Source organism: Purpureocillium lilacinum, assembly GCF_023168085.1.
Source record: "Purpureocillium lilacinum CBS 284.36 DNA, scaffold_3, whole genome shotgun sequence".
NCBI lineage: Eukaryota > Fungi > Ascomycota > Sordariomycetes > Hypocreales > Ophiocordycipitaceae > Purpureocillium > Purpureocillium lilacinum.
The window spans coordinates 4,400,287-4,423,263 of NW_027072113.1; the positions used below are offsets into that span (position 1 = coordinate 4,400,287).

At 60.8% G+C, this 22,977-nt stretch overlaps 6 protein-coding genes across 6 annotated transcripts; 5 read left to right on the forward strand and 1 right to left on the reverse strand.

The window, feature by feature from the left end:
* Positions 1-353: 353 nt before the first annotated feature.
* On the forward strand, positions 354-1,169 carry PLICBS_004910 (uncharacterized protein; the record flags this gene model as incomplete). Its single annotated transcript, XM_018325707.2, has 1 exon — positions 354-1,169. The coding sequence occupies one exon, from the start codon at positions 354-356 to the stop codon at positions 1,167-1,169; it is 816 nt and encodes a 271-aa protein (XP_018175459.2).
* A 1,557-nt stretch (positions 1,170-2,726) lies between these two features.
* Positions 2,727-3,074, forward strand: PLICBS_004911 (uncharacterized protein; the record flags this gene model as incomplete). The annotated part of the gene is made up of 2 exons (XM_018325705.1): positions 2,727-2,942; positions 3,003-3,074. 2 exons carry the CDS (start codon positions 2,727-2,729, stop codon positions 3,072-3,074), a joined length of 288 nt encoding a protein of 95 aa, XP_018175457.1.
* Positions 3,075-3,798: 724 nt separating this feature from the next.
* PLICBS_004912 (uncharacterized protein) lies at positions 3,799-5,154 on the reverse strand (the record flags this gene model as incomplete). Its single annotated transcript, XM_018325704.2, has 1 exon — positions 3,799-5,154. One exon carries the CDS (start codon positions 5,152-5,154, stop codon positions 3,799-3,801), a length of 1,356 nt encoding a protein of 451 aa, XP_018175456.2.
* A 2,264-nt stretch (positions 5,155-7,418) lies between these two features.
* Positions 7,419-8,203, forward strand: PLICBS_004913 (uncharacterized protein; the record flags this gene model as incomplete). Its single annotated transcript, XM_018325702.2, has 3 exons — positions 7,419-7,638; positions 7,734-7,928; positions 8,058-8,203. 3 exons carry the CDS (start codon positions 7,419-7,421, stop codon positions 8,201-8,203), a joined length of 561 nt encoding a protein of 186 aa, XP_018175454.1.
* Positions 8,204-16,828: 8,625 nt separating this feature from the next.
* PLICBS_004914 (uncharacterized protein) lies at positions 16,829-17,317 on the forward strand (the record flags this gene model as incomplete). Its single annotated transcript, XM_018325700.2, has 1 exon — positions 16,829-17,317. The coding sequence occupies one exon, from the start codon at positions 16,829-16,831 to the stop codon at positions 17,315-17,317; it is 489 nt and encodes a 162-aa protein (XP_018175452.1).
* A 2,116-nt stretch (positions 17,318-19,433) lies between these two features.
* PLICBS_004915 (uncharacterized protein) lies at positions 19,434-21,437 on the forward strand (the record flags this gene model as incomplete). The annotated part of the gene is made up of 1 exon (XM_018325699.2): positions 19,434-21,437. The coding sequence occupies one exon, from the start codon at positions 19,434-19,436 to the stop codon at positions 21,435-21,437; it is 2,004 nt and encodes a 667-aa protein (XP_018175451.2).
* Positions 21,438-22,977: the final 1,540 nt, after the last annotated feature.

Consider the following 22,977-nt stretch of genomic DNA (forward strand, 5'->3'; position numbering starts at 1 on the left):
CTCCTGGGCTGATCGCAATTCTGAGATGTGGCTCGCGGCCGGAATTCGATGCCAGCCCGTGCTGAAGCGTTGGCGCAACGGGGCAGACGTTTCGCAACCGTCCGCTCGTTTGATAGGCTCGAGGGCAGGACGAGTCTATCGCGTCGGATGCCAGACAATGTGATAGACAAGCTGGGCTTGGCAAGTATATAATGTGGTGCCTGGTCGGGCACTGAGAGATGAGAGTAGCTCCCGTTGTCCTTTCCATTGCCTTTCTCACGCCCATCGCCGTCTCTCTGGCACCACTCCGGAGCCATTTTTGTTGATAACACACACCACAGTCACTCCTTTATACACAGTCCAACTCGGCAATCATGAAGTTCAGCAGTGCTGCTACCATCATCGCCGCCCTGGCCGGCAGCGCCCTCGCCATGCAGAGCGAGGGTGCCAAGCCCATGGACATGAACATGGCCAAGGAGAACGGCATGCCCGCCACCGACAGCAAGTACGACTCCAAGAGCATGCTCGGCCTCATGATGAAAGCCGGCGCGGGCGAGCCCATGGAGGAGCACGAGAAGCGACAGCTCGACGCCCTCACCAAGCTCCTGGGCGTCATCAACAAGCGCATGGAGATGACCGACATGGAGAAGCGCCAGCTCGGCGGACTCGGCGGCCTTCTCGGGGGACTCGGCGGCCTCACCGGCCAGCAGCAGCCGCCCCCTCCTGCCGCTGACGACGAGCTCCCCGGTGGCCTCCCCGGCGACGACTCCGCCAGCGGCCTGCCCGGTGGTCCCGCTGCCCCCGTTGGCGGTGCTGCTGGCGGTTCCCCCGTCGGCGGCGCCCCGGTCGGCGGCTCTCCCGTTGGTGGACTGATGAAGCGACAGGGCAACCTTGACGGCGTTGGCGGTGCCGGTGCCGGCGGTGGTGTCTTCGGTGACGACCTCCTCGGCGGCGCGGGCTCTCTCGGCGACGACTCCGGCGCTGGAGCTGGCGGCGGCGTCATCGACGGCAGCCCCTTCGGCGGTGCTGGCTTGGGCCACATCGGTGGTGGTGACGACGACGAGGACTGGAAGGCCAAGCGCAACTCTGCTCCCCGGCCCATGAGCGACATGGAGATGGTCAAGCGACAGCTCGACATCGTCACCGGTCTCCTCGGCGGCCTTCTCGGCGGCGGCGGTGGCGGTGCTTAAGTTTGCAGACGTTGGAGATGGGGTTTACGGTTTCAGGCATTGTGGGCAGGGCTCTCGGTCTGGAGCGTGTATTCCCGTTACTGGGGCTTGGTGCCGTGGGAAAGAGCTTGGCGGGAAGGAGCGGATGGACGCACTGTCTTGGGATCTTTCAATGGAGCGGACTCATGGATTTGGGCACACTGGCTTCCGCCAACTATTTCGTGGTATTCCATCAACCGTGTCAAGTCACTATTTCTTCATCCACCTCATCGTGTGTCTGTGAGCTGCTTCGTGAGTGACCTCGCGACGTGGACGAGTCTCTCTCGCGAACGCCCGAATGGCGGCAAGCGGTTATGCCCTGTCGCATCGAGGGAGGCAAGCATGTTTCGACGCAGCCCTCCGAGGGCCGTCTACTTGCGTCACCTGTCTCGGCCGCGGGCCCCCTTGGCCACTCGCAGAGACAACAGCCAGCTTGGAGCTGTGCGTCAACCTCGCCCTGGATTTCCCCCTCCAGGCGGTCACGCACACCGAACGTCATACCAAGAGCCCAAGACAGATAACGCGCGGTCGACGACCGACGACCGTTCTCTGGTACAGCATGCACCACACACCGAAAGGACTCGAGACCGATTGCCTCATCTCGATATGCGCAGCAGGTCGTCCATCCCTGCCTGTTTGGCCTTGTCGCAAGTTTTTTTTACCAGTGCTGTTACGAACTGCGTGCGCCGCAGATGACATCACCGCCCAGCCACAGGCTGGCAACCCCCAGTGCCACTGCCCACCATCAGCCCCAGGGGATTGCTTCCGCGCTGGGGAGATGCCCTGTAGGGGTCCCTGTGGCTGCAGCCACCACACCACCACCGGCACCCATTTACGGCAACATTTGCCCCCCACTGCCCAATCACCACCGCCGGCCACCCCTGCCAATGACGTCCGTTTCGTGACAGGGCATCCGCCAAGGGTCCATCCAGCATACAGCATCCTGCCCAGTCCAGCCCAGCAGGTCCCCTTCTCTGTCCAAGATTAGCCTCGTGGTTGCAAGCACGCAAGCATCGCAGTGAACGCTTCCTACCCTTTCTTGACGACTGCCTCTATTCCTGGATGGGGTGGGTGACCACCGCCCAGGCCCGCCTCTGCCTTGGAATCGCATCAAGGCATCCACCTGGAGGAACCACGCACACCCACACCTACGAAGCAGCCAGCCAGGCAGGCCTGGACCCTGGTGATCGGCATGGGAACCAAGAGTTCTCGTGAGGGCACGCTGCCAGGTTTCGCGCCTGCATGGCATCATCTTGACTGACAGCGAAGGGGTCCCCTCCCTCCATCCCCAGTAGCTATGTCGTAACTTGGGCCTGGCTGGGCTGCATGATGTGAAGTCGTGAACTGTCGCTCGCTGTATATAAGCCCTCGTAGACTTCCGAGTTCCGACCACAACCTCATCATCAATCCACTCAAACAACAAGACTCAAACAAACAAAGAGAGAGCCCAGAGACTCTTCAAGCATTCGCAAACAACTTCATATACCCACCCATCAACCACCTACTTCAAAGTACTTCCAACCAATACACACCGCAAACATGTTCTCCGGACGCCGTACCCGCCGTGCCAACGCTCACCATCACCATCACCACCACACAACTACCACCACGACGCGCGCCCCCCGCCGCAGCATCTTCTCCCGCCGCCAGCGTGTCGCCGTTCACCACCAGAAGCGCAAGCCTACCATGAAGGACAAGATCAGCGGCGCCCTCACCAAGCTGAGGGGTAGCCTGACCCGCCGCCCCGGCCTCAAGGTATGCTGCTCGCGCTCCCAAACACCAATCACCCGAACGGCCTACCTAACAACATCACAGGCTGCTGGCACTCGCCGCATGCACGGGACCGACGGTCGCGGATCCCACCGCGCCGGACGCCGATTCTTCTAAATGCACAAATCTCAATGACCGACACGAGACACACACGCACTGGGTTATATTGTCTGACTAGCGGCCTGCGTTGGCTCCCTCTACACATGTTATACTCCGCTCTCACCAGGGCGTACGCCTGTAATGCCATGATGCCGACCTCATCAGAAAGCTTTAAGCGTTGCATTTAATAGTACCAAATGTACCATATTCTGCATTATCTCAAAGCAAATCACAATTTGCTGGCTCGCACGTAATATTCTGGAAAAGGTTAGCATCTGCCATAAGTCAAGTTGGAGCTGTGGTTTCCTGCTACACACACACAAGAGCCCTTCTTCTCCGTAGAGTGATGGGCCTGAGTGGTACCCGGATAGGCGCTGTAGCGCCCCAGGTGTAGATGAGTGGTAGGCATTGCAGTCCCAGGCCAAGAGGGCGTTGGCGTTTGCAACGTCAAACCCACTAGCCCAGCTCGGCCATTTCCAGAGCTCTCCAGTCAGAGCAATTCGTCGACCTCTCCGGGTCGAGCTGCCGTGGGCCGAAATGCAGGCGCCATCCGAATGTTGGCGCGTCGTTTTGATACTCGTACAGGGCGTGGGATTCGTGAGTCTCGTACAGAGAGCGGGCTTTGCTCAGCGAGCGGGTCCGGACCTCGAAGGCTCGACGAGCGACCGAGCATAAGTCGGTTACGATCTCGGGCGGCAAGCACCGGCGTCGCGGGATTCGAGGACTCGGGAACCCTGACTCATCAGTCAACATGACGGTCTGGCTCAGAGTTCTCCAGTGTGAGGTACCACTGAAGAGCCTGCTCAAGATCCTCCAGCTCTTGCTTGCTCGGAGAGGGATGCTTCTTCTGCCGTTCCTCCCCCTTGATGGCGTCGATGCGATTGTGCACGTTTGATTTGACTCGTCGGTCGGTGCTGCCCGTGGCCGAAGCAGCGCCTCTCGCGAAATCGCTCGGCTTCACGTCGACCTGGCGAATCGTAGCTCTCGCCTCATCGTCTCCAAGCCTGACAGCAACTTCGGCCAGGTTGACCTTAACATCCGATGCAAGACTCTCCTCCCCAGAGAGGTGTGCGGACTTTGAGTCCGACGCGTCAGAGGACTCGCATGGAGAGCCGGGTCGAGGCGTGCCAGGAGCGTTGGCGGACTTGCATGGTGAACCTGGTCGAGGGGTGGAGGATCCAGCCGGCTGTGTGTTCAAGATCCTATCTTCGAGATTCTGCTCGAATCCCGCTTCGGAGTCGAAAGGGCAGTTGGACGCCTGAGTGCCCATCTGTGCTTGGGTGCCAGTCTCGCCCATTTCGACAAACATTCGCCAGATTTCTAAATCGCTTGGGGCCTGTGGCGCTGTCGGCTCACCGCCGGAAACATCAACTGCTTGGTCCGTCCGCAAGGACTTGCGAGAATCGGAGGTCAGTTTGCAGTCAACACTTGCTCCAAGAATCTTTTGAACCTTTCTCTTGTTCAGATTTGCACCTTCGTTACGGCGCAGCTCCGTGGAATCGATCGAAACACGACCGGCCGGAGCCAGTATGTGTGGGGTCGACCTCGAGGCAACCACACCGCCCAGGTTGTGTCTGATGCCTTCCTTTCGGATCTTAGCAGCTTCAGTAGCTTCGGGGGTGGATGGTCTGCTGCTGAGTTTGTCCCAGGCGTTTGACATCTTTGCCAACACGGATGGAACCATCCGTGAGACCTTGGACGCAGCCGTCCCTTTGGCCTGAGGTGCCGTTGGCTTGAGAGCCTCGGTTGCCGCCAACATGGCGGCGACCTTTCGTTCGATTTCGTCAGCGTCGATACCATGGTGAGTGGTTGGCTCCGGTCGTGAGGGGGCTGCGTTCTCGTCAAAGGCCGGAAATGGTTCCAAGCCCGACTCGTCGTTATTTTCTTCGTGAGAGTCATCGAATGGCGATTTCGCAGGGTTTCCACTGGAGTCGCCTTCTCGTGTTGCCTTGTCCTGCTTCAAAGAGCCTGAACGCTTTCGGGTGGAAGACCTCTTGGCCAGCTGTCGTCTCTGCTTTCGCGGGGAGGTCTTCTCGACGCGTGAGGGCGACGAGCGATGAGGGACCGGCGTCGTAGTTGTCGCGAAAACGGCGTGCATGGAAAGCGGAGAGAGGGGAACTCCGTCGAGAGTAGGGCCGGTAGAAGCGCTCGTCGTCATCGGCATGGGCCTGCCTGATGGTAGCTGAGCCCGGCTTCGGTTTGGGGAAGGGGCCCGACCACCGTTGTCCGTCTGATAGTTGGTATCATCCAGTAGAGCGCTGGCTATCTCGTCGATGCTGGTTGAGTGTCGAGTTCCGCGGGAACGAGTGGCAGTCGCGGCGCGAGGGGCAGAGATGGCTGAGGACGCGGAATGTCCTGGGACGTCTTAGCGGGAGCCCGGAGGTCGCAGAGCGGGGGTTAAGGGACCAAATACCTGGACCGTCTTCCACGAGAGCGGCAGTAGCTGATTGCCGGCGACGGCGTGAGCTCAAAGCCTTGAAGAGGGATCTCTTCTTCTTCCCGTAGGTTCGAGGTGCCATCTTGGAGTGGAGTGCAAACGGACCGCCGAAAGTTCAGAAGGAGAACCAAAAAAGAGGAGTGACAATCTGCGACAAGCTGTACGCAATCAAAGATGATGCAACGGGGTATCTGAAGAGCGAGAGAGAGATGCTCGCCAAAAAGAGCGTGTTGACGTTGGGTACGTCAAAATCGTGCGATCAAAAAGAGAGGGGGAGAAGGGTAGAAACGATGGTCGCCAGAGACTGCCGACGTTCGGTGCACTGAGCCGTCGGAGACCGAAGCCGAGGGCATCGTATCCCCAAGGGATCGTGTATCCGGACGGGCTGTAGTGATGTTTCTGGCCTGGAGCGGCGTGGGGACGTGATTTGGGGGGTGAGCGAGGGAGGGGACGGGAAGGAGAGGTGATGGAAGGGTAAGGTTGTCAGGCAGAAACTCAGGGCGAGTTTTTTCTCATTACTTGCATGCACACGAGATTAATTTCCTTCAAGGGCGTGCGACTGGCCCGGCGGTCGCTGAACAGATCGCTGGCAGCTGTCGTACAGCTGCGCCTGGGGAAGGCGCTGTTCACCGGGAGACCTGCACCTATTGGTCGGCCGCCTGGCCTCAACGAATGATTCACTGCACTGGCATCAGCCTCGCATCTGAACTATTTGCTCGAAATAATAAGCATTCCAAATCGCACGCCAGCCGCAGGCTAGATAGAGAGATGGGGGAAAACATGGCGGTTGATGTTGTATTCGGGAGATTCATTGTGCCTGCGGGATGGAAGTGTCCCAAGTGAACTCCTGAGTCACACTGAAACGATCGAAGCCACACGTGGCTGGCTTAAAAGATTGAGCGCTTCCGTCTCGTAGAATAATAATGTCTTTGAGCGCGGCGAACGAAGCGTGGCGTCTTCACATTGGTGTTGTTTCTGGTTGCCATGTTGATGGAAGCCCGATGACAACACGCTTGAGCAAACATATTGACCCAACTCTTCAAGAAAGTCCCATAAACAACCACCAACGTTTCGTATTCGAAACGGCCTCGCGCACTGTTTTCGCACATCGCTCGTAGGCGTGGACGGCCGCTCTGTCAATCAAGTGGTTCGTCGTGCATCGCGAAGCACGTCGTCGCGGGGCACGTGACCCCACGGCACGCGCTCCTCCTAAAGCTCAAGCGTGGCGTGGCGACGAACCCCTGCCGAAAAAGATGGCGTGGTCGCATGCCGAGATGCGGCTCTTTTACATCATTCTGAGCGATCCTTGCATTCACCACCACCACACCCGGGCACAAAAACCACACAACTTCGCACGCTCTCGACGTGAGCAGCCGCCGGCCAATTGACCACACGAGCCGCGATACGTACGAAGCTCTCCCGGCGGTCACGGCAAAAAGCTTCCATCGCTTTCTTCTCTTCTCCCTGCACGGATGCCTCGCCCCCGGACGGGAGCTTGCCTAACTCCATAGCCCGGCGATCCCGTCTGACGCAGCCGCGCCCGCCCCCCTCCGCTCCGGACGCCGAATCCCTGCGAATCCCGATCGGTCTATAACGGACGGACGGACGGACGGACAGACGGGGCTTTTGAGCTTCCTCTGCCTCGTTGGGAAGATTGACGAGCTTGGGAGGCAGACTTCTGTCGACGAGCGCAGTCCGACATGCTACAAACGATGCTCGGCCTGCGGGCCATCCCTCTGTTGAGGGGCGTTACTCGAACGATTGCGACACCCACGCGAGACGCCGCCTGGAGACGCTTCTTCAGCTCGGAGGGCACACAGACGATGGCGAGATACGCGCAGCGGCAGGGCGCAAGACCCGCGCCGCTGCTGAGAGCCGGGGCAGCACGCCAAGGTACAACGCGAACGACGTTCAGTTTCGCCGGCATGGGCCAGCGGACGACGCAGCGCCGCGGCTTCAGGTTCTCGGCGTGGCGGAGGAACGCCAACGGCGAGAAGCCGCAGGAGAAGCTCTCGCTGGGCCAGCGCCTCAAGAAGCTCTCCAAGGAGTACGGCTGGTCCGCCGTGGGCGTCTACCTGGCGCTGAGCGTCCTCGACTTTCCGTTCTGCTTCCTCCTCGTGCGCATCGTCGGGACCGACACCATCGGTGCGTGCATCCTTCAACAAATTTCCCCCTCCCCACCCACCGGTCTTGTGTTGTTCGAACTTGCGGTTGGCTGACTCTGCGGCGAACGGCAACAGGCAAGATCGAGCACTACGTCGTCGAGTCGGTAAAGCACTGGGTCCCCGAATCGGTGCGGGACGCGGCCCATAGGTACTGGAGCTCCCTCAAGAGCGTGGAGACGGAGAAGCTCGGCGACGACGGCATCAGCGAAAAGGTCGAAATGGCCGGCTGGGGCGTCGAGGAGGCCAGCGAGCGCAACAAGGAGGAAGCGAGTAAGTCTTGCGAGCCCACGCTCCCCCCACAACCTCCAACATGACCTTCGGCGTTGCACCGACCCGGTCTACTTGGGGCTTCGGAGATCTATCCGCCGGCCCGATGCTGACTGCGAGCGTCTTCTGCAGGCTTGGCAACGCAGCTCGCCCTCGCGTACGCCATTCACAAGAGCTTCATCTTCATCCGGGTGCCACTCACCGCGGCCGTGACTCCCAAGGTCGTCAAGGTGCTCCGTTCCTGGGGCTGGAACATCGGCAAAAAGCGCCCCTCGTAGACGACGACGACGACGACAGGGCAAGGAAGCTTTGGGCCCTGAACCGGCGCTTAGCATCCATTCGAGACGTGAGCATCCTATTCTTGTCGACGGCCCGCACTCGGATTATCCATCAATCAGCATAGACGAAGAAAGACAGGAGGGTCGTATCGGCTGTACAGTAGTGACTTAGACGGACCAAGCCACGGCGGCAGCGCATGTGCGGCTAATTGTCTTCCGTGGAAAAGGGGGGGCTCAGCACGCAACTTGTTTCTTGATCTTGAACTTGGATCTCTCTTGTACAATACAACTAGAATCATCACATAACTGCCATCTTGCTACGGCGAGCTGGGACCCCCCAAACTGAGCAGTCACCTGCGGGCAGGATGCGTGGCCATCCTGCGCTGCAAGCCCAGGCCCAGCCCTGCACATGCGCGTGAAGCACTCCGACGGTAATTGCCCGCATGGGTGTGGGTATCTGGACATCGGCACTCGTAACTGGGGTCGTCGATATGACCACCGGCAGCTCAACACAGGCACGCACAGGAGAGCCGACAAGCGAGATACTAGTAGGTGGACAAGACGCCGAGGCAAGTCCGAACAGAGGCCAGGGATGCAGGTCACAAATCGGCCCAGAACGCGGGATGTGGGCAGTGTTTGGATGAAGGACCTGGTGATAAGACAAGAACAAGAACAGAGCCAGGCGTGGAGGTCCGCCCAGTCGGCAGGGAGGCCGCTCCGGACCCTGGCTGGCGAGACCATGTGGGATGTTTAGTGTTGTCTTGTGCAGTGCTGCGGCCTTGCGATATGATTTCGGTTGAATGCAGGCAAATTTCCCGTAAACTGGCTGATATGGCTTGGGCCAAAGCGACATGTCGTTCAGCATAAAGTGCCCAGGGACGTGGGACGAATACCAAAACGGTTACGATGGCCACGCACAAAGTTTGCCCAGCCTCGTGTGTATGCAAGCCATCTACCAATCGCGCATCGCGGTGTGGCTCTTCAAGCTCTCCTCGTACGTGCGAGACGTGAGAGCATAGTGTTGGTCTGGCATGAAGATTGTTGCTCGGCATGCGGCTACGGGCTCGTGCGGAGGCTGGCCGGGATAGACCCCCCCCTGCTTTGCCGACGGGAGACGTGACCAGCTAGCTAGCCAAGAAACCCTCGAGCTTCACGCCCGGGTCAAGAACCATGGTCGCGACGAGACGTCAGCTTGGCTGCGCAAAGCTGAAGGCGTCGGATCCATCTCTGGGCATCTCATGTCATCCCGGAAGACCCGCGGGATGTGGGGAGGATTCCAGAAGCGAGCTCGATCAAGGTCCTCTCCACGGGCTGTGGCGGCGTCTGGACGCGGAGCTCCGCAGCGGCGTCTCGGGGTCCAGGGGGGAGAGAAGCGCCACCCCTGTCCCGGATAACGACGACATCGTCGACGTGGTTGCCGATGACCGATCCCGATGCCGTGGCGTGGCGAGGGGCGATTGACTCGTGAGCGCGAGCGAGGCGACGAGTCAATGACTGCTGGTGCATATACAGACCCACGTCGAGGACCACGAGGCCCGGTCAAGTTGCCGAGTGTACTGCGGATTAGACTTTTTTTTGAAGCACGCGGCGCGCCGGTGGTGGAAATTACCAGTCCTCCATCTCGTCGGGCTGCCGACGTCGCTCGTCATGCCCTGTGTCTCCCAAATGCAGACGGCCATGTGGAAGCCCCCTTGGGTGCTAGGCCGAGACGGGCAAGTTGGCCCTGAACTCTAACTGCTCTCTCCACGTTCTGTTAGTCCCAACCATGACACATGGTATGGCGGCCCGGTCAGCACCGGAGCAGCGCCGTGGACTCGGTAATACTAGAGCAGCGCTCAGGAAGGGACCTTGCGCCAAGTCTCAATGTGTGATTCCAAAATGCGGGAGGGAATCCAGGTACGCGGTGCCCCGGACTTTGCAGGGCAATGTCCGATGACGCCGTCGTCGTGTGATGGCCGTGAGCCCGTCGCGGTCGACTGCATGCGAGCATGCGGGAGGCCGAAGCAATTATTAACGAGGTGCCGCGGATCTGTGCTGGCTGTGGTCCCCTGTGGCCCACACCACATCGCATCCACGCCGGCAAGGGGTGGGTGCGTGGCGGGCTGTCAACGTCGAGCACGACCAGCAAGCGAGCCTCGCGGGCAGAACACATCCGATCCAGGTGCCGTCGACGAGGAGCGGGTGGGCTGGCCCATGATCGGTGGGTCTCATCATGGGAATTCGACGGACAGGACGGCGGCCGATTCGTGAAGCCCGGCCGCGTCCCGTCTCTGGTGCAGGGAACGTGACAGGCGAGGGCGAGTGAAACCGTCGCGTCCGTCGTCGTGATGGAGGCACATGGAGTGACCTGTGATCGGCGACCGCCACACATGTCCGTGGGTTGTGGCCGTGGGTTGGTAGTCCGCCCATCCGCCGCGTCCCTGAGCCCCTCCGTGCAGGGATCAGCGGCATGGCTGCACGCAACGAAGGAAAGAAAGTTCGACGCTTGACGACAGGTGCGTTCCACGAATACGGGCTCGACGGGGTGACTCGGTCGATCCCCTTTGCTACAGAGAGTCGTCTCCCGCGTCAGCCCGCTGTCGGGATGGTTGGACCGGGCTGGGCTCGGGGCGCTGGGAGGCGGTCGTGGGCCTGGCGCCTGGTTGGCGGGACGCGCAGCTGGCTGGACACGGTGGTTTCGGGCGGCTTCACCCGGTGTCATCCAGGCGCCGGTGGCTTGTGAATAGTTGGCGCCCTCGGCCTCGGTGTCCGGAGGTCGTCTCCGCAGTGACAAGACAACGCCCGCTCGGTTGCTTCGGGTCGCGTGTCGCTCTTCAGGGGACGGGGCCACTTTCGGCGGCGAGGACCAGAACGCCGGGAGGTCATATCTGGGGCGGCACGCGCTGGACGGGCAAGTCGCAGCGCAGATGCAACGACGGCCGGTAGGGGTCTAGAACTGATGATGCAAGCGCCCGGCCGAGGCGGAGGTGCGTGGTGGCTTCGAGGCTCCAGTAGATTGAAATCAAATCGCAGGTAATCGCAGGTCACAGGGGGGGCGTCTGGCGTCTGGGGCATCAGCGGTCTCCTTCAGGCTAGGATGTGGCACTGACAGCTGTCTGGTGCTTGCCGGTTTGGGCGACGGGCATTTGGTCTGGCGCAGCGGGCCTTTTCGGCGGCCTACCTAGTACGTTAGTACAGGTAAGGTCTAGGTACTAGGTAGGTTTGCAGGTGCTAATGGGACTTGGGCCAGGGCGGCCTGGCAGCTGCACCCGTGGTCATGTCCACGATGAATGCCTGCCGAAGCCGCCTGCTGCTGGCAAGAAAGTTCCGTTTCCACCTGCTTCGTACGGACTACGGGAAAGGGAGACGGGGCAGAGGGATAGGGACCGTCCAAGGCCTCGCGCGCGGGCGACTGACCTGCCTGCCGTGCCGTGTCGTGCCGTACCATGCCTATAGCGACAGCGGTAATAAGCCCCGTCAAAGCTGGGGGGACTGGCACACCTGCCAACGGGCGAGTCCTCGGTACTTGGACCCAGCAGCAGATGCGGCTTGCCGCTTGATGTTGTGCTCGTGTCAGACGTCTTTCCCTCGCCCTTGCTCCCTTCTGCAACGTCTGCTCGTAATGCATACTCTAATCTCGCGGTCCATGCTTCGTCGCTGAAAGTCTACCGTTGCTAGAGTCTCCGTTCCGTGGTCACGAGCCCCGCCGTTCCGGGTCAACTCAACTTACTCTGCTACGGGCGCTCAACTCTCCGTATTCCGTAGTGGAAGGGAAGCGTTTCATGGCCCGGCAGGCTGGGCGGCCAACTCTGTTTCCATTTGCCCACAATCGCAACCGCCAACACGAAGGCGACCGGGCTCCGGCCGTGCTCGGCGCAGCGCGTCGTGGAGGGAGCTTTGCCAAGTAGAGTGTTAACGGGTACCCCATACTACCTCGACCTGCCTCACGCGGCGCCGCGCAAGGTTAGTACGAGGCAGTCTCTGTAACGCTTCGTTACTGCAAAGCAGCGGGCAGGAATTTAAACTTTGCATGGCGCCTGCAGCCGTGCAACCGTGCAGCACGCCCGCTAACCTACTTGGAGCCTGGAGGTGGCCCCCTTGCCCCAAACCGCCTGGCCGTCATCAGAGACGCCCGTCCGACCCGAGCGGCCGCGCTTCCTTCTCCGCGGGTCGTCGTACGTCGGTCAGTCGAAACAGCCTGGGCTATCCCCCGTAGGGACAACGGCCCGAGATGCAACCGCCGCGCTCCAAGGGACTGTGCGGCTTGGGTTGACCGACTGGGCGGCTCGTCCACGTCGTCGTCGGCATCGTCGTCGACCGAAGGCGCGCGGGCTGACGGTGGCAGAGGGGAAAGAGTGTGTGGGCAGACGGGACGGTCCCCGGGCTGGCCAAGGAAGGCAACCAACCGAGACATTTGCCCACCCTCGGAGGGCATGCGACGTAGCACCCAACGTAGTAGTATGTGAAGGCGCAGCCCGGCATCTCATGTCCTGCAGGGGATTTCAAGGAAGGTGCCTGCTTCACCGCGAGTGCCTTGCCTTTCGTGCTTCCCTTAGGTACCTCGTCTATACCTGGGGACCAAGGTACGTGCTTGCCCGAGGCCAGGAAGAAAGGCAGGCACGACGTACGAGCCAAGCGGCCTGCCTACCCTTCCGATAATTACAAACACCACACACACCCTGGTAGGGCAGCATGGTGGCAAGCAGACCGTAACTCGAGGCAAGTGTAGAGCAGACACAAAATACCGGACCCCATACGAATACGCAAGCCAAGCCGCCAGGCAAGGAGACGACGGGCCTGTCAGTCACTGGCAGTGTGTGTGATGGCCTAGCTTGGCTTGCTTGGCCCCATACATCCGCTGTCCCTGCGCCAATGATATGGCACCCCGCAATCTGCGTCATTGCCTGGCAGGGAGGATGGGCAAGATGGGAGGCAAGGGAACACCAGGGTCCAGCGTCGACGGTTTTTTTTGGGCGTGGCATCCCCTACCAAGTAACTTATTGTGTCGTTACTCCGTATTTTCTTTCCCTCTCCTGCTTGCTGTTGGTGCCCTGGCCTCCTCTCCAATCCGCCGACCAACGCCATCCCAAGATCCGAGGACACCTCCTGCGACCACGAACCCTAAAAGCATGTAGGATCCCAACGAACACAGTGCATCCGAGACGGGCGGCGGGATTTGCTTTTTCTTGCTGGCCTTTACTTTTGTCGTGACTCTTACTATTTGGATTTGTGTTTACTGATTCAGGCAAGTTCCGCCCGATCTGGCCAGCTCGTCGCGATCCTGGCGAGCTGGACAGCCGCAGTCCCAGAGGCTGACTGGGGCTCCATTGGGGCACCATCGAGGCACCAAGGGCATCCATGGATGGTTCCTCCATGGCCTCGCCTCGAACCGGGCGGTGCAGAGTGCGCGAGGAGCCACGAGCAGGGAATCCACGCCCTGGGCGCCTGGTCCAAGTCGCCCTGATGAGGTGAAGCGAGGTGCCTTTCCCAGTCCCGTCCACTCGCGTGCCGCGAATCTCGCACCCGGTCCCAGATGGTCTCAAACTCTGTTTTTTCCTGGTGACGCCCCGCGGGAACTTCTCAGCAGAAGCATCGATGGAAGTCCCGTAAGGCCACCTGGCGCGCCAGCTACGAACGGCAGGCACTAGCGAGCGAGATGCCGTTGTACTTGGTAAGCGTCGGCACCCCAGGCGCGAGGCAGCCTTGGCCACACCCATCCATAGGATAGGGCCATCACCAAACGGCTCGGAAGCACACAGTCGCCTCGAATTCGGCGTATCGAAAGGCGGACAAAGGGTTACCTGTTCCGTCTGCTTCTCCCGTCGCGCTGCTGCAACTGCTCGCCAGCGCACAGATTGCCCGGTCTGTCATGTTGCAGCGGCGCATCGCATGCTCCTGGTTGTCCAGCTGGTACACGGTAGCCGAGGTATATTCCCTCGCGCAAAGTCAATACCTTGCCGCCAGGCTGCACGAGTAAACTCCGCAGCTGGAGCTTACCTTTGCGATTGCAACTGCGCCCGTGGCTGGGCTGGGGCTGCGACGACGACCCGCGCATTCGCGCAGAGGCATGGAACGTCTCGCGCATCGGGCTGGCGGTTCCGATGGAGATGGAATCGAGTCCAGCTTGCAAGTCCCGTCGAGGCCATGCGAGAACGGTACTCGGTACCTGCGAACCACACCCGCTCTGTTGGTTCCGTCCCCACCGGCTCCGGCAGCCACGGTGTCATGGGCCCCGAAAGGTTCTGGTTGGGACGGAAAGGCTCTGCGCGTGACGCCACCACCCATGTCCGTGGGTAGGCCCAACGACTCGCGACGACTGCGAAACCTAAACGCGGATAGTCTTTTGTCCCTTCGTTGCCCCGTGCGTTGCGAGCGCGCAAAGAGAGTTTGGGCTCTCAAAAACGTGGTCAAGAACAAAGGCTGTTTGTGCGTGTCATGCCACGCGTGGAGGGATCGAGCGAGCGGGAAACTCTCGACGAAGCTCAGAGGGCTGAGGCAACGGTTCTGCATGCTGACGAGGCTCGGGGACCAAGAGCAAAGAGCATTCGACGGGGGGCCGTTTTGCGTTGAGGTGCGCCCATTTAACGTTTTGCCCGCGGGACAGACATGGCTCGAGGCTATGACTCTCAGCCTGGACGGAACGCCGCTCGCCGCACACCGCACACGGCGCGCGCGCGCAAGGCCAGCATGAGCGGTGGCTGCCTGCCCGAATCCAATATGCTCCGCCCATCTACGCCGGCGCGGCGCACTTGGGCGAACGTTGGCAAGGTTGGTACGTACGTGGGTAGTTGAAACAGTCGGCAGGCGCCGTCGGCGCTGGGCATTCCACAGGTGGCACGCTCGGCATCGTCGACATGCCGGCCGTGCTCCGAGGAGGACGGCTGCCCATCTCCGGTTTTCTGCCCCACGATTAGTCGTCAAGAACCAGATTGCAGGTAATTGGGGTCGCACGCGAGGCGACATGGGCCGTGGGCCATGGCAAGGTACCGACTGCGACGGTGCAGCCCGAAGGCCGGCGGTGGTACCCTGCTCGTGCCGCCGCGGCCTGCACCGCAAAGTACGGGAGTACCTGCAATTGCCTGTGTCGGCGATTCGTCCCCGGGCCGGGCAGAAGTCCCCTCGCCTCGGAGGTGTGCCCGCCCATCGGTGTGTGTGCGCGTGCGAGTGCGAGTGTGTGTGTGTGCGCCGCCGTCGGGCAGTTGGCCCGCCCCTCGGCTGCCCGGTGTCTTTGATGGCCACAGCCCAAAACTCTCCTTACTCAGTGCCCTCGTCGCAACCTAGTAGTAGCATTCGCTCTATTTTTTTTTTTTCGCCGCCGCGGATCCATTGAGGGAAAAAAGAAGGTTTACTTCGCCCGGCCTCGAATGCCATTCTACCGGCCCGTGACTCGACTTGACTTTGAGGGACCGGTGACATTTCGTAGCGGTGACGGAGCCCCGTGATAGTTGGGCGTATAAAGCAATCGCGCACCGCCTCGGGTGTCTGCTGCCGCCTGTCCCGCACCGCATCACGCTGTATTTCAGTTACCTTGCATGCCCGGCTCCCTCGTGTGCGCTTACCTACACGCAGAAGACGACTCGACGCCCAATTGGCAGCGCAGCCGACGTTCCTCCACTGTCCACTATCCACTGTCACGTTCGACGGCCGGCCCGTCGTCACTTTTCTATCGCAGGGAAAAAAGCCAGGCGCCTCTGCAATTTGACGGCGCACGCACTTACAACTCACCTTGCATCTCAGCCCTGGGGCGCCCCGCGACACGACACGCGCTACGCCCGCAACAGACGGCTTGCGCACTGCACAAGTCGCGCAGCCCACCACCGGCGCCAACGCCTGCCTGCATCAGCGCGCACCCACCGGGCCGCTCCATCTGCCCAGCCCGTTGCACCTGGCGGTTCGACGGTTCGCTTGCCCTGCACCACTGCCACCACCGCCGCCGCCTTCGTGGTCCGTTGCCGCCCCGGTACCGGTACCGTCCTGCAGCGCAGGGTACAGAGTACGCAGCACGGAGTACCGCCGCCCTACGTGGACCGCCAACCCTGTCGGTTAGGCCCACGCAAACGCTCACCGGTACCACTTGTCTTGCTGCCGGCCCTGGCCTGCCAAGTCGATCCGCAGCTGTAGGCGATCTACAGTGGCCCTGTCATCCAGTTTGAATCGCCCACGCCGGCCGGGGATTATACCTGCAGAGTCCCATCCACATCCCATCCACATCCCGTCACTCTACGACCCCCCCTGGGCCACTCCTCCGGCCTTTGGATTCCTTCCTTTTTGCAACTGAGTTCGCTACGCACCACCCCCTGTCTCCACACACTCCTCCGGTCCGGGGTGCACTGTGTCGGCCTAGTCTTTGCCTCACAGCGCCTGCTTGCCGTCGCTGGTTACGCACGCACGCTCAAACGCTCGCACGCACCCACGTACACCTCTCACGCACACACACACACACACACATACGCTCGTACACACACTCTCTCCCACTGCCTCTCGCGTACCCGCACACCCTCCTCCATCCCACCTAGCCACATTGTGCCTGCCTGCCTTAGCCTACCTGGCCTACTTATACCACGCGCCCTCCTCCCGCCGAGCCCACACCCGGCTCCCATATAATACATGACCGGCTCGCAATCGTCTACCGCTGCCTCACATACCATGTTGTCTGTCCATCCCCAAGATATCCAAGAGCAGCACCGCCGATACAGCCAGCACTACCATCAGCGCAACCCTCACCACGAACCCAGCCCCAACGGCAACATCGCCTCCGGCGCCCACGCCCGTCCCCCCCAGACACACCTCGTCGCCCCGATGCCTCACCGCGAGCCCGAGTCTCCTGTGCTGAGCCACCAGCCCTTGGGCACCATGGGCGGCTCCAATGCCTCGTCCAAGACGCCACAGGACGCGGCAGTTGCCCAGGCTCTCGAGATTGCCCGCGAGAGCCCTGACGGCGCCTCGGACCCGACGGTCAGCAAGATCCTGGAGCACGCCCTGTCACACATCTGGGGCAAGGTCAAGGCGCAGCCGGACGGCTACATCATGACGCGAGACGAGTTCGCCGTCTTCAACTTCTTCCAGCACCGCTTCGTCGGCGACAAGGACGCCGTGGCCGCGAGGAAACGCTACTGGGACAACTTCCGGGCTTAGACGGGCCCGCCTTACGACTCGACATGACTTTATGACTTGCATACCACCTACCTTTCTCACTCCCGCCTTGCTCGACGTTGAGTAGCCTGGCGAATTTGGACAAGACGTTTTACTGCAGCCGGCCACACAAGGGGAGAAGATGCGGCTCTTCGTCGCAACGCGCCTTTATCAGCGGGCAGCGACCCCCCTTTGGCTGTAAGTCAACTACGCATACGGATTCCGGCGAGCAACACCAAATTGCAGTCTGATGCTACAGTCCCTGCACCGGCGACTCAACAATACCCCCAACTGGCTCACGACGGAGACGCGCAGATGGCCGCCGCCATGCCTGGCACTCGGACCATGCAGCGCAATGCGGACTACCAAGCACTCCCACGGCCGCCACATGTCGACCCAACGGCGCAACGACCACCGTTGCAGCGGCGGACAGAGAGGGGCGAAAAGTCTGTTTTGCCATTCTCAAAAGGGCACCCGAGGCCCTTTTCGTGCCAACGCCTACCTAGCCGGGCTGGCGCTGTCCCGCTGTCCCGCTGTCTTTCGCGCCGTTGCGGCTAGACGCAGGCGGCTCTACTCCAGGAACGCCTCCGCTGGCAGCTTCGCCCGGATCGATAAGCAGCCGACAACTGGATCACTGGGGCCGACGCCCCCGACGTCTGGCGGGGGACCCAGGGCCAGGACAGCGCTCCAGGGCTAGCCTTGGCGACATGGCGACCCACCGCAGCCATTTTTGGCGCACTGTGGGACCTTGGGCCCCGGCGTGCCAGGCACCCCGACCTCAGTGGGCGACTTCGGGTCGGTCCCCACAGGGCCTGGGCCGGGCGGGGACCTGTCCAACCCACGGTACCGACCTGCAGTGCAGCGCCAGGCGTGCATTGGGATCCCCGTCAAGCGGTTCCACTGAGGTGATTGACGGGCCCTTTGGCTGCCCCCTGGAGCGGCACACGGCTCGCCTGGGGCAGGCCTGTCCGACCTTGACGCCACCGGTAAAAGCGGCGGCGCCTAGGTGCTCGTGCCTTATCCTGCGGCACACAAGGTGCCTGGCTGCCTGCCCTGTGCCTGCACTGGGCTGGCTGGCATCTCCCGTCGCCGTCAGGGGAGGGGCTGAGAGCCTGGGACCACACAATTCCCTTGCCCAAGCCCGAGGTGGCTCGTCGTCCACGGCGTCCATTTTGACTTTTGGCGATGCAAGCTCAAACCTAGCTCGGCCCTTGTCCGGTGGACGAACGAGTTCCATTCGACATGATGGAGCCTCGACTGCTGCCTCGGGACGAGGGCCCCCCCCCCGCCTGGCTGCTCTGGGCTGTCTGGGCGGCACGGCTGTACCTCAGGGAGTACGGCGAGGGACTTGGGTACATGCTGCCTGCCGCAGGGCGGATGCATGGATCCTGCCCGTCTGCAGCTGCACCTGGTCAATGTCACATCACATCATGATCATACTACCCAAGGGTGCCTCGAGCGACCTCGAACGCGTACGGCTCCTGCGCGACGGAATGATGGCAAGGGGAAGCTGGGGCTGGGAAAGGGCGCATCTAGATGAGCACGGCGGCTGTCATCGCCGATTTCTTTTTCTGCTGGGAGAGGCTTTCGCTTCTATTGCCCACTACGGAGTACACGCATCCTTTACTTGCACTTTTGCTTGTCGTTCTCGTTCACGTTAGATACCACATTTGGATGACGCCCTTGCTGCGTCTGCAAAATAGACCACTACATCTACGTCCACGATTGTCTTGCTTGCTGTTGGTGATGATGGATGAGTGATGGCCGCTTCTCCTCATCTCGGTTCTGATGTCGTCGGTTAGGTCGGCCTGTGCATCCCTTCGCACCTTCCGTTCCTGCCTACGCGCAGCCACCGTCGTAGTCGGAAGTCAACACCAATGATGGATTCTCGCCATGACAGGCTGGTCCAACTCATCGCGTCACCGCCCAACAGCCGCCGCGTCCTACCTGCAGCCATGCCGTCCATATCCTCTCTCTATAAGTAGCCCTTGTGCGACAGCGTCCTGGCCATGAACCCCCTCCCCCTCCGCTTACAAAGCGCCGTTCATTTCAAGCTCAACAGGGTCTTCTTTCCGCGCTGCTTCTGTCAAGCCCTTTCTCTGGGCTGTGGTTTCGAGCCATGGTGGGAGTGCGGTGGCTAGTCGTGGCCGCTGCCCATGCAGCGATCGCCGCCGTGGGCCCGGGGCGTATCCGGGACGCATTGAGCGGCACCACCATAGATCATGATGGCCTCACCGCCCGAGACAGCAGCGACACCAACGCCAACAACACCAAACCGCTCCGCTGCCTCCAGGTTACAAGCCCGATGCTCACTCCCGACGGTATGTTCGTCGACGATGACATTGTCGATCCGCGTCCGTTTGGGTACAGCCCCAAGTCCCACACCCAAATACTCATGGAGCATTCGTTTGGGTTTAGCTATGGCCTACCATTTGTTGCCGAGTACAAGGCGCCAAAACTCGATTTCAACAGGGTCATCCTAAACTTGACTGTCGTCTCCCAAGGCCGACAGTTCGACCGCCTGGCCACCATGTTCCTCGGCGACGTCGAGGTCTGGCGTACGTCGACGGCCGAGCCCAAGGCCGCCCCAGGCATCGTCTGGACGTCCTGGAAAGACATGACCCACTACCTTTCTTTATGGAAGGAGCCGCAAAAGCTCATCTTCGATCTCGGCAACCTGATCGACGACAAGTACACAGGACGCTACAACGCCACCCTCACGGCCATCTTTGTCAGGGAGAAAGGAATTGAACTCCCCCCGCCTGGACCCGCGGACCTCATCGTTCCCTTTTCCGGGCGACGCAGTGCCAGTAACTTTAGCAGCACCTTCACCTACCCGGACTCAAAGGCCGAGAGCCAAATTACACTCCCGCAAAACATACACCGCGCGGTCGTGTCCATCGCCGCCAACGGCCAGTTGGACGAGGAGTTTTGGTGGTCCAACGTGCCGGACGAGGGCACCCACACCTTCCCGAATGCCACTTTGCCCGGTCTCAGTAGCTTCCGCGAGATACGGCTCAGAATCGACGGCCACTTGGTCGGCCTGTCGTGGCCAATGCCCGTCATCTTCACTGGGGGCATCTCGCCTCCTCTGCACCGGCCGATCGTCGGGCTGCAAGCATTCGACATACGGGAGCAGGAAATCGACATTACGCCCTGGGCGGGCCTTATATGCGATGGGAAGCCACACAACTTTTCCATGGAGGTCGTCGGCCAGAATGAGCAGGTGGTGCCGCGATACTGGGTCCTCTCCGCCAAGATCTTTGTCTGGTACGGCGCAAAACGCACGGTGACGGAAGGCAGCACGCCCCATGTGTGCCTGACCAAGCTAAACTACGTGTCAGGGGTCGAGGTCAAGGAGAATGAATACCTGCGCTACAACCAGACCGTGTCGCGTAAGCTGATTGTCAAATCAGAAGTCAGGCGCAACGACTACGAGAAGTTCTACGATGTGAAGTGGACTCAGGAGTTCTCGATGGGCAATGCCGGCCTAGTCGCAAGACAGGGAGATGGGCAAATGGTCTGGGCGCTCTATCGGGGTGAGGACAAGGCCGAGGAGGACCGCTGGAACTATTACCAATCGACCTGGAAGTATCCCGTGCAGGTCAGCTATCTGGCGGGTTCAGACCCAGTCAACACAATCACGCTTGATGCAAATCTCACGCAAGGGGAGCAGCGGAACGTGAGCGGCGAGGCCGTATTCCCCACCGGCATCGAGTCCTGGCGTTGGAAACTCAAAGGTCGCGCGAAGCTGGGCATCGTCTCAACCAACACTCAGCGCAGCGGGCGCGGGTTCTTCTACCAGAGAAACGGGGGCAAGGAGAGTGGTGGCTTCGGCGACATGATGCAAACGTACGAACTCGGCGGCCAGTGGTTCCGAGGGGACGAGCCGACGTCCGACCCGGACGACCCAGTTCTGTACCGGCGCGAAATCTGGGTCGCGAACGAGACAACCACGTACGACAAACAGTCAGTCTGGATGGCGCCGGCAGAATACCCCGTTTCTGTGGCAGAGGCCAAGGAGGCGGTGCCGGGATCCGGCTTCGAGTTTGCGCCCGCGTTGGCCAAGGGGATGGGCGGAGGCTCTAATCATTTCTACAAGGGCACCTTGGGCAGGCCGTGAGGATTAATGTGCGAGGGGATATTGAATGGCTTTGGCCGGCAGGGTACGCGAAGGCACGCATAGCTACGTAATGAAATATAATTATGAGGCCTGAATGATGCAGCGCCACTAGATGACTGGCCGTGGAGGGTCATCGGAACGAGTCGTGACATGTTTGGCAACAGGCTCTCGCCGCCGCTTTAGACAGAAAAGGCTGTCGTCGACGCAGCCAAGACCCTTTACCGTCTGATGCCGGGGAGGTCCACGGAGAATTCATCGGCCCAAGGTATGTATAAGGTAGTATTTCCTATCTGAGAAGTGCAAACGGCAAGGGAGCCAGTCACGGGCTAGTTCGCAGCTCGACCCCTGGTACACACCGAAAATGGCCACCGGCGGGATACGCACGCACGACCACGTTCTGTTTTGTTTCGAGGAGCCCGAGACGCACGCCCCCCCTCTTCCCCTTGTCGGCGACCTGGAGGAATGGGAGAGAGCGCCAAATGCGGTGTCATCATGCTGAAAACGGGGGGTCCTCCCTCACTTTGACCGGTTTGCCTGTCCTGCATAATGGGACTGGACCCTGGCACCGGGGGGGGGGGGGGGGGGGAGTGCGTGGGGGGCCGGGCGGGCTTCACTCGCCCGCATATCGCCAACCAAGGGACGCTCAAGAAAGGAAAAGAAAAAAAAGCAACGAAGTGGAAGAAGAGGTAATAGTAGAAGGGAATGCGGTACAGTGCCCGCACGGTATTCTGTGAGAGGAGGAAGGGGGTCTTGGCAGGGGTCCAGGGCGGGACGCGGGTGATGACGACGACGTCGCCTCCTCCTCCTCCGCCGCCGACGACGACGACGACGAGGTCGACGACGGCGCTAGAGTACTAAGGTACGAACGATCGCCGCAAGGGTATGTATGTATGTATGTCCCGGGCGTGGAGAAGGGGGCGTGTGTATGGTGGTGGTGGAGGCAACCGGTCTGGGATGGGAGATGTGTACCTGATGGTCCTGACGTTTTTTTTTTTTTTTTGCTTGTTAAGGCGGATATAAGCAGGCAAAGCAAATTGAAAACCTTAGATGGATGAATGGATGGATGGATGGATGGATGGATGGATGGATGCTTTGCAGCTGGGGGCTGGGGCTGGGGCCTGCCTGCATGGTGGACGCCCACGGCCACGGTCACGCCCACGCCCCCCCTGTTGGCAGGCCCGAGAGAAGGCACGTCGTATAGACCGTACGCACATGCTTTCGTACGCATACACAGAGAGAAAAGCATGTTGGGTTGTCGCGAGATTGCGAAGTGCTGCTGCTGGTGGTGGTGGTGGTGGTGGTGAGCACGGCGTACACGAAAGCTTAACGTACACACCGCCGGCATGCGACCGCCGCTGTAGCTCGCACCGCGCGCGCTTTTCGTACGTGGCCTGGCCCTCCCATGTGACAGACGGCCCCGGATATGCTGTGCCGGACGGAGTTACAGAGTGATGGTAGGTTCGAGGGCCTAGCAGTGTAAATGCGGTGGCAAAAACGATAGCTCTTTGGGCCCGAGCGATGTGGCGACGATGGCCGAGAA